This window comes from Streptopelia decaocto (assembly GCF_964273445.1).
Source record: "Streptopelia decaocto genome assembly, chromosome: Z".
Taxonomy (NCBI): domain Eukaryota; kingdom Metazoa; phylum Chordata; class Aves; order Columbiformes; family Columbidae; genus Streptopelia; species Streptopelia decaocto.
The window spans coordinates 39794667-39805820 of NC_138657.1; the positions used below are offsets into that span (position 1 = coordinate 39794667).

General features: G+C 37.9%; 1 protein-coding gene across 2 annotated transcripts in view; it reads left to right on the forward strand.

Moving 5' to 3' along the window:
- Positions 1–10153, forward strand: part of KCMF1 (potassium channel modulatory factor 1) — a 53297-nt gene extending 43144 nt beyond the window's left edge. For both annotated transcript variants that reach the window (XM_082074387.1, XM_082074388.1), the window contains 4 exons: positions 1415–1516; positions 4654–4828; positions 7518–7800; positions 9524–10153. In XM_082074387.1, the coding sequence (XP_081930513.1) occupies positions 1415–1516; positions 4654–4828; positions 7518–7800; positions 9524–9785 (822 nt within the window). In that variant the 3' untranslated portion in view covers positions 9786–10153. The remainder of the gene's footprint in view (positions 1–1414; positions 1517–4653; positions 4829–7517; positions 7801–9523) is intronic.
- Positions 10154–11154: the final 1001 nt, after the last annotated feature.

Here is an 11154-nt window from a genome sequence, read left to right on the forward strand (position 1 = left end):
CCCATGGTCTGCTGAGATCATAGAATCGTTTATGTTGGAAAAGAACTTGGAAGATCGAGTCCCACCATTAACCTTTCAAGTACACCCCTCAACCATGTCCCTGAGAACCTCATCTACACATCTTTTAAACACCTCCAGGGGTGATTGACTCCGCCACTTCCCTGAGCAGCTTTGTCCAGCACCTGACAACCCCTTCCCTGAAGAAGTTTTTTCCTAATATCCAATCTGAACCTCCCCTGGCACAACTTGAGGCCATTTCTTCTGTCACTTGCTGCTTGGGAGAAGAGACCAGTGCCCACCTCCTTTCAGGCAGTCAAAGACAGTGATAAGGTCTCCCCTCAGCCTCCTTTTCTCCAGGTTAAAAGCCCCAGTTCCCTCAGCTGCTCCTCATCAGACTTGTGCTCCAGACCCCTCACCAGTTTTGTTGCCCTCCTCTGAACCCTCTCCAGCACCTCAATGTCTTTCCTGTAGTGAGGTGCCCAAAACTGAACACAGAATTGGAGGTGTGGCCTCACCAGAGCTGAGTACAGGTAGACAATCACTTCCCTAGTCCTGCTGGCCACACTATTTCTATTCTCTACTGTCAACAACTTGAGTATATGCTGCATGAAGAGCCCTGGGAATCTCAACTTTATCGTGCAGCCAGAGTTTCTCCATAAAGGCAAGACTATTTGACTGTGAGGAACAGAGAGAGAAATTCATAGCAGTAGTATTTAACTGTCAAAGTGCTCTTAACTTGAGCTCTTAACATTTGGGGGAATAATTGGAATGGCTGGTTTTTGTCTGAAACTTAAAAATCAGTCTGCAAAACTACTGTAAATAAAAATGGAAGATGCTTCTCAAACTGTTTATGGGGTTATTCAAAAAAACAATTCATAATTATGGCAATTTTAATGGCACTGTTTGTCTCCTTAGTTAACGTGTGTTTTGGTTTAAAATAAACTGAAGACAGATGTCACTGCCTTTTCCCCAAATACTTTTGTGTAGGGATATGGAGCTGAACCCTGCCAAGCCTGTAGTTACATGCTGCCTGGATGGGTAGTCTCAGTTTGATACATAAGCAAATATATGTGGTTTCATTCTGATTCCTCTGCTGGGATGAGTGTCAAGCAGGCAAACAGTAATTATGTGTAATCACACTACTGTCTATGGCAGAATTGGCATACAAAGACTAGTTTTCAAGACATTGCAAATCAAATTTGAAAATTCTAGCTCTGGTTTTCATAGCGTTCTAAAAATCATGAAGTTTCTGTGGGTTTTGAATATGTATATCCAGGTGTTTATGCATACCTAGAATTTGATTTCAAAGCATAAAAATCAATGTCCAATGATTGATTCAATTACGTGAGTTCTATTTTGTGTAAAATCTATAAAGGTGTCTTCTTTTTTTTCCCCCCTTGCTTTGTCATTTCAGATTTGTCCAATATGTGCAGCATTACCTGGAGGGGATCCGAATCATGTCACTGATGACTTTGCAGCTCATCTTACACTGGAACACAGAGCTCCTAGAGATTTAATATCCTTTCAAAGTTGAGGCGAAGAGGCTAGACTGTTTCTTCTAGTAGCTGTGATGACTGATTTTTGAATTTTGTAATCATACCCCTGGTTTTCCTGGACCTTAAATTGCAAGAGATCTGTAGGTCAAAATTAAAAGGTTTCATTTGCTAGTTTTAAAAAGTATGAATACCAGATTGTTAACAGACTGTAGGTATACTTGACAGTGCATTTTGCTCTAACAGCAAAAACATTTAAAGAACTTTGACATTGAAAGGTTTTTCTGCTTACACTGTGGTTTATCCTGCCTGATCATTAGTCTTGCTGATGCTTTATATATCCAGATTCTGTAGTGTGCTGTAAGTATTTGTGACATGAAGATGATGATCTGAGGATGGTTTCAGCTTAGCTGGTTTTGATGAGTGATTTTTAAGTTTGCTTAACACTACTGTTAACACTATGTTTTAATAACATAATTTCATAGTGTTACTGACATTTTCTAAACATAACTTGGAAAACACTTCAGTTTTCCTGGGAAATAGAATCTTGTCTTTCAGTTACTTTAGCAGCAGGTTATGCAGATTTATCTACGTTTGATGACTGAAGAGCTGGAAGTATTTTTTTTTCCAATCCTTGTTCTTGGAATATTTTTTATTTTATTTTTATTTTTCCCCTAGGATTAACTGGTGGAATGTATTTTGGTTTGGGCTTTCTTTTTTAATGACATGCAGGCTTTGTAACCTACCTACAATAAGTAATCTCTCTAAAGTATTCCTTTGTGTCTCATTTAAACAACCAGACAAAAAGACTACATTATTATTTGGACAGTGGCTTTTTTGTTTAAAGATTTTTAAAAAGGAAAAAAAAAATATGAAGCTCTAGCAACTGGATTTCATTATGCTAACAGAATGGAGATGGCATTTAAGGGGATGGCTCTTTTTCAGTTATGATTGTGTTTGATTGCATTTATTAGTGTAACCATGGCTTAAGGTCAGGATAGAATAGGCACACGTATTAATTACTAAACAATAATTGGATCAGTGTAAAGAAGTTTGGATGTTTATTTGCTCTGTGAAGTAGTAACTAATAATGCAAAGAATAGTACAAAGTCAGATAAAAGTCATTACCTGTATTTCAGCTTTCCCTGTGGACAGGGCGGAAGCAACCGGCAGGTCTAAATTAGGAAAAACGGAAGGCAAAATGACCTTTTTATCCAGGGTCTGGCAGCATAGGGGAGAATACCTGTCAAAGTCGGGGAGCTGTTAGAAAGCTATTCTCTGATACCATTATCTCGCTGTTCTAAACATCTTTATGTGAAGTTAAAACTACACAGAGTCCGTGTTCTATAACAACCTTCATGTACAAAAAGGAGATAAGAGAGAAGGCTCTTTGCTTGTAGGTTTTCTAGAGTGAAGATTTCTGTTACAGTTTTAGGTAAGCTTTTGTTGCTGGATTTTCTATTTTTTTTTCCTTAAGTTGTCCCAGAAGGCTACATGTGTTTCTTTTTATGAACCTTGTGCAGACATTTCAAGTGATGTTCTTTATTCCTACAGTCTGAGGACAACTTCAGAAGTGCAGTTTCTTACTTTAGCAGGAAAATATTTGAAAATTTATTAAATATAGCTTTTCAGCATCAATCATACAAATAGTTCTCTCATGACTATCTGTTTGTCACAAGTTAAGGTTTACAAACATTTTTCTTACTCTAGCATAGCTGATAAGACTTGGGTGCACACTTAGCTAGTATTTTAAGAAAGATATTTGTCTGGAAATACTTCAGTAGTTGCAGTTAGGAAAGTTACTCCACAGTTCCATGTATGCTTGAAAAAAACCTCAGATACTGGCCTTTTCTACCAGATCTAGTTATGAAAAGGTTACCAAACTGCATGAGGGCAGTAGTCCATCTAATACAGTATCTCATCTCCGCCAGCATCCAGTTTCAGGACACTCAGAGGTGCAGGGCACTCTGCTTGGCAAAGTGTGTTCTGTGCCAGAGGAGATTTTCCTCTTACACCCTAGGTGTTAAGTGTTTTACACTGTAGTATAACTAATACGTTTGAAAAAGGCAACCATTCTGTAAAATCTTTTTGTAATAGCCAGAAGTTCTTTCTTGTCATGAGATGTCTAGTAATTTCTTTCAGCCTTTAGTTCTTAATCTCTATGACATCTTGAGGTTTTGCACCACTGTGTATTAACTGTGTATTATGAAAACTGCGTTGGGTACCACTGTTATACAGTAATGGATACCATATGAGTGGTAAGCATACTATTATAAAGAACATGGGAGATAGGAGGTTCTAGGCTAAAAGTCTGGTAACTGTAAAATAAAATATTCAAGCCTACGCTATTTCATTTTGCACTAGTGAATTATACTAGTGATTTTTAACATAAAAGGAAGCCTTATCTGGACTGTTTTGAAGGAATGAAGGTTAACTTTCTGACAAAAATAATTTGTTGATCGTCTCTTACTTCATATGAGAAAACTTATGAAAGGTATGCCTTCAAATGTAAGCATGATATGGAGAAGTGGTAGAAAATGAGAAAATCAAAACCATCATTGTCATATCTGGAATTAGTGGTTTTTCTTCGGTTAAAAGAGGGAACATGAAACAAAAGAGTGTGATGAAAGTGCTAAATACTCCAGAAACGTAAAATTATCTTAAGGATTGAAGTGATGAAGTTTCTTGGATAAAAGCATAAAAAAGTATAAAAGTCAAAAGGAATACAGTAATTATTATGTACTTTAATAGGGATGGCAATAAACATTTTAATTATTTTCCGTACTTAAGAGTTGGGGAGGGAGAATAAAATCCCTATGTCTCTCTAGTAATCTTGGCTGAACATGCAGTTGTCAGAGTTTTCAGATTACTGAGCAGAAAACTTTGATCTGAAAAAAACTAAGGAATTAATCCTGATGTTTCTTAAACATCATAAAAACCTGGAAAATGCAGAGAGTTTGATGTTCACAGTACTGGCTATCTTGACTTCAGATCAGTAAGTTTGACTTGCACCATTGCTACAATGTACCTTAGCTTTGCTTCAGAAGTTGAATCATTATTTTATGAAGAACAGTGTGCACCTCAGTATTTCACCTATCAAATGTCCTTGTCATTTAATACTCAAGGTCAAACAGTTCTGTTTTCTTAACTTCTTGGTTATGATGAATCCAGTGGTGTTCGGCATGTACGTAGGATGTTCCACCCAGGCCGGGGTTTAGGAGGTCCCCGTGCACGTAGATCAAACATGCACTTTACTACCAGTTCCCCTGGTGGGCTTTCGTCTTCTCAGAGTTCATATTCTCCAAGCAATAGAGAAGCCATGGATCCTATAGCTGGTAAGAGCTGTAACCACAAATTTTACCCCAGTCTCCTCGTTACACAGAAGAAGTAAAATTTAAGATGACAGTAGTTGCCCTGCTTTCTGCTCCACAGTGCAAGTGTAATTGGGGACTGCTTGCAGGTGAGCAGAGTGCTCAGCTGGGTTGTCATATGGCCTGCGCATGGAGTTGCTGAACCTGAAACCAGTGCCTGTAGCTTGCGATTTTAATTCTAGACAGTGTAAGGCTTATTCCTAAACCTAATCTATGCACAGGTGTTACATATGTTTACAAGTGGCTGTGTCCAGTTGCCACCACCTGCTTTAGTACATCTCATTTTAATTTGCTATGTGGATAAGGGTGTTTATGGAGGAGAGTATCTGAATGAAATTTGCTGAAATTGAGTATTAATACACCTTTAAAATATGTTCAGTTTGCATTAACACTGCTGCTATTTGAATGTCAGATTTGTTAATATCATGGGGATATTTGATAATATCATGGGGGTATTTGATAATATCATGTTGGTTTGTTTTTTTTTTTTTTTAAGGTGTACTTGTAAATTATTCCAAAATGTATTTGCAGTTTATTTTGGTAAAGTTTAGAAGAACTTTGAGGGGCAAGTGTCTCATTGTCAACACCAGAAAATAAAGATGTGTCTTCAGGATTCCCAGGAATAAATTGTTTGTGTATGTTTAGCTTTGATATGAAAATATCTTTTTTACAGGAAAGAAAAAATAGAGAATGAAGACATCTGAAAACAAACCCAACTTTCCCTAAGCAGAAATTTAAACATTTTTATGTTGTGGTCTTTGACTATAGCAGCATAAGTGTCAGGGAAAGCTCAAGAGCTTCTTCCATAATCTACTTTTGCTTCAGATGCCAAGAAGGCATAATGCTCTAAATGAAGCTTCCTGCTATTGTGTATTGACTTCTCCAGAGGGAGATAGCCAGGCAGCCAGCTCAATGAGGCATTGCCACTGCAACAGGAGCTGTGGCTCCACTACCTTCCTTAATCCTGGTCCCCTTGGCTGTCTTTCTACTGGTGCTGGTGCTCTGCTGGCCCGCTGTGACCTGATTTAACTCATTAAAGGAGCTAGGAAGAAGTATCCCATCAGGACAAGAAAGTAATTTAAGTGAGGTCACAGGAGGGTCTGAAAAGGACTAGAGTTTGTTCAACGATGGGGAATGTTTGTGAAGCCTCCAGTGCAAGAACTCATATTTTTCTTCCAAGAACGGCTAGTTCAGCTCCATTAAATGTGGAGTGGTTGCTAAAGGTTGTTTTCAGGCACACAAGACCTTCCCACTTAGCAGCATTAAATGTGAGATGAAATTGCATTCTTCTAGACCTTTTCTTTTTTTGGTGGAAGCTGTGCTTTTTAATTTGGAGTTCAGTTGCATACTGAGCTGGGTGTCCTTTATACCAAGGTTCCGTCTCAAGCTTGTATCCATTTCCAAAATATTGTTTTGCTATATCCTAAGCTTAAATCTATGCTTTAACTTACAGTGAGAATATAGTGAAGAATAAATCTTGTCTAGAAGTTTGATGTGTCTTCCCTTTTTCTGGAATAATAAATAGGAAAGACAACCATAATTTTTCTGTTTAAAATAGGTTATGTTTATAGCATCAGTTACCTTTTTTTTTTTTTTTAATTTTTATTTATTTGTTTGTTTGTTTGTCGCTGTGGCATTTTCTAGTAATTACAGTGGTATTAAAAGTTTTGGTATTGCTAACAGTGCTGGTAAAAATGACTTGACCATCCTGAGTTCCTGATGTGGAAAACAACTGTATCTTGCTCTATTCCCTCAAATAAAGACTTATTTAGAAGGACTGTGCTTTGTTAATGCAGTGTAAGAAAAATTATCATGACCTGTGTAGTAACTTTGTGACTAGAGCAGGGGGGCAGGAACAATATCATTTTCTACCTTCTGCCCTTATATCAAGCACAGCAAGCAGGTGGTGTACATAGGATGTATAAGAGATTCTGCAGTAATGCACTGAACAGTATATTGCTGCTAATATTTATTTTTAAAAAATTCTTTGTGGATAAAACTTGGGATAAGCATTCCATCCCCTGATGTAGGGACAAGTTTTTTTAATCACTAGACTTTCTCTGTACTTTTGGCAGAAATAAAAATTCATAGAGCAAAAGTGCTTGGCCACTTCAGTGCTGATGTGAGTCAATACTTAAATATGTTTTCTAAAATTTTTTTTATTAAATATTTGAAGCAATGTTACTGTACTTCTCTCTTTGCTGCAGCACAGATTCCTCCTGGGATACTGAGAAGGTGAAGCCTGTGTTTTGATGGAACACTCATTGGGAGGAAAATAAAATCACCAACCAAAGCCAAAATGAAATAGTTTCTTAGTCAGTTGTTGCTTTGACTTGAAGTTTCAGAGAATTGCTGCAGAGGACATTGTTTGCCAGGCATTCCCTTTAGATTGGCGCTCTCATTTTTTTGAAGGCATTTAACTTTGACTTCTTATTTGGAATAAGTCTGCATAAGTGAGTCTTAATCTTCCTTACCATTTGAGACACTGAGTGATAGGACTTTTTTCAAGAGCTTCATGAGCCCTTCATCGTTTGTTCTTTGGTTTTATTGATTGAAAAAAATAATCAATTCACTGGAATTCAGGGCATATTCATTCCATTGTGTAATGCTCATTTAAGCTCTTTCATCACAGAAACTTTCTCTTCTCTGGCAGAGCTTTTATCTCAGCTATCCGGCGTGAGGCGTACTGCAGGAGGACAGCTCAACTCCTCTGGCCCTTCTGCTTCTCAGTTACAGCAGCTGCAGATGCAACTGCAGTTGGAACGACAGCATGCACAGGCAGCAAGACAACAACTGGAGACTGCACGCAATGCAACTAGGCGCACCAACACAATCAGTGTCAACACCACTATGTCACAATCTACAACAACAGCCAACACATCCAACACAGAAAACAGTCAGCAGACTATCCAGAATTCCCAGTTTCTTCTTGCAAGGTAACTTGTTCTGTGTGTTTACTTTTAGCATTTCTGTTTGCTGTGGTTCTGACAGAGATAAATAGAGCTCAGTTATACTTAAGTGTTTGGGATTTAGACACACACCCTAGTAAAGCAGCATCTGATCAAATATATTCCAGAATTAACAGAATATATTCACAGGAGATGTCAACAATGGTCACAGAATGTATAATATGTAAAACTTGCTTTGTCCACATTACTAGCATGAAAGTAAAAACAGTAATTTAATATCCAAGAGTAGCAGTTTATAGATGGCCCAAAGGGAATTATTCTGTGTTTTGGAAAGCCATCTCTAAGAGGTGGCTGCTGAAATATCCTGTGGTGGTCTATTGTTTTGCAAAAGGCAGAGGCAGTCTCACAAGTCCGGTGTACTTTTTTGACAAACCTTGGAACATGTTTAAAGGGTTAGATTTGAGTATGGATTTCTGCAAACCTTGAAAAGGAGGCAAGTTTTTTTATTTTTGACTGAATAAATTACTTATGACACCAGACAGCAGTCTTCTGTGAGATCCTTCATCAAGTCTGTAGCCAACACACTGTGCTTTTGTTTACATTTGTAACATCATTTCAAACTTGGTGTCTGCTTCTAAGCAATGGCTAAGGATTAGTTGTGACATCTCAATTTCAAGAGGAACAAAAGGACTATTTCCTAACTAAATTGTGTTTGTTTCCCCTACTACTTTCAGAAAAACAAGTGCATTTCAGTGACACAAGCATATAGACTGGAGCCGTAATGGAGAGGGAGAGAGTCATAAGACCGTATTGTTCAATAGGAAATTAATCTTTAGTAAAAGCTGAATGTTGAATAGGGATTTAAATATTAGTTATTTTGGAGACTGGATAACGAAGCAAATAAAGGATGCCATTAATTAACAGAATAATTATCTGATTCTGAAATTATACCTAGATATCAGGGTTATTTTAAAAAGGAGTCACCTGCTATGTCATTCCAGTTCTTTTGGAAGTTTGGCTGTTGAACTGAAATAAAAATGTTTTCCACATCTCTCTGATACACCACCTCATACATGCTCTTGTTTGTTTGGTATTGTGGAAGAGTGTGGGCATTTTAACAGCTCCTGTGTCAAGAAACCTGGATTTGAGTCAAGCTGATTTTTATCTTAAGTGCAAAATAATCCCATGTGACATGTTTCAATCAGAAACTCATTATTATTTGAGAAACTTTATCAAAATACCTGCAAGTATCAGAGACTGTGACTTGCAGAGTTGGAGTGAGCAATTTCCATGCCTGTTAGGGCATGTGGTAAGAAAAGTGGTGGAATGAATGCTGTGTTGTGCTTTGGGAATCCTAGGCTTTGCACATGCAGTAATGTATTTTGTGGCATATGTTAATTTAGAAGTCGACCTAGTAGCAAAACAGCCATGTAATGAGTGTCTAGGAAATCACAACAGTCATCCCTGGAAGACTCCTGAATAGCAGGAAACCTCACAAATAGCTGTTTGTTTTCCTCTAGCTTTAAGCTCCACTTTGAATGATGATGTAGCAATAGGGGAAGAGTGATTTGTTGAATGCCTGCCTGTTGTGCTGAGGTATCGCTGGTGGCCAGAGCTGTACGTGTCGAAGAGCAGGCAGGACTGTGCTGTAGGAATGTTTTTTGAGTGTTTTTTGGTGCCTGTCAGTAGTGTCATCTGTGAAATGGGCCTTTACCAACTGCCTGTCTTCTCTTCCCTTGCTGCTGTGCAGGTTGAATGATCCAAAGATGTCAGAAGCAGAGCGTCAGTCAATGGAAAGCGAACGGGCAGACTGCAGCCTGTTTGTTCAGGAGCTTCTACTGTCCACTTTGATGCGGGAAGAAAGTTCCTCCTCAGATGAGGATGAGCGGGGGGAGATTGCAGATTTTGGTGCTATGGGCTGTGTAGATATTATGCCTCTAGATGTTGCTTTAGAAAACCTAAATTTAAAAGAGAGTAATAAAGGAAACGAGCCTCCTCCACCTCCTCTTTGATGACATCCCACTTTGCAGACAATGTCCTCTGTGCTGTATTTGCCAATGAAAGTGGACAACAGCTATCTTGGGTTTGTTTTGGTGATTGTAATTTCAGGTCTGTCACTCTTGTTACATTGTGTACATTCAAAGGAAAGAGAGAAAAGATATATATGATAATCATTTCCACTTAACTAATTTTTACTTCTAGCAGGTAAATGTAGGTTGCAGTGCAGAGCAGAAAGCTCTGTGTCCTGTACCTTGACAAAAGGCTCTCCTAATACTCCACATTCAAACTGAAGAGGAAAAAAATGAAAAATCTCTAATGAAGCTGCTGTGTGTATTTATGAATATTAATGAATAAAAACTGCTTGGATGGTTTACCTTAACTACTGCATGATGTTTTTTGCAGCGTGCATGAGTTTTAGTGACCTTGTCATTTAAAAACTTAAATACAAGGAGTAAAACTATAAACCCCAAAACCTCCCATTATTCAAAGGTTACATGACAAAAAGGTTAGTGCTGACTTAGCAGTTTGTTGCCACAAAGTAGGTTTTGAATAATATGTGACAGAATGACATCTTTATGTACTGTTTCCACACAGGATGGAAACTCTGCAGTGAGATAGATTGTAGTGACCAGGGTGTGGCATTTTGCTGCATGTGACCACTATGGTGCTGTGTTAGCCATCACCTCCGTGTGGAATAGAACTTCATTTTGTGCATCTGTAGGAGACACAACAGTAAGGCCACTGCCGGAAGCTACTGCAAGGGGCTTTTGTGTGCCCTGAAATCAAATGATGTTCACTTTTGTTTAAAGTTTCTCCTTTTTGTGGTTGTTAAATTTTTTTCATTGTTAAATATGTTTTATTCAGGTGTAGACAATTCATATATTCACTGTGTTTAAAAAAAAAATAAGTTAATCTGAATCATGTTGTCTTAGTTTAAAGAGCCTTTCACAGCCTCAGTCATATTTTTGAGTTATTTATGTATTTGCTTCATAGTTTGCAGAGACCTATCAGTATCAGGAGAGCATGAGGATTTGGATTCCCGGATTATCAGTAAATTTCAATTGAATTCTTAATGCAGCTTTAACACCTATTATTTATGGTTTCTTTTGGTTATTTTTGCTGGTATAAAAAAGTTGAAAAAGGCTGTTACTTGAATCATGCCACCTGCATGCCTACACTGTAAACCCTAGTGGTTTGGGAAAGAGTATGGTGTTCTTGTGCATAGAAGTTCATAATCTCCTGGACACAAGGACAGAAGGAGTATGTTTGGTTTGGGTTTTCTTTCCTTTTTTTTTCGTGGGTTTTTTGAATGTAAAGTTAGTTTATAAAACAAAAGTGCCCACAGCTTCTGATGAAAATTTAACCTAGGCTTTTTAATCA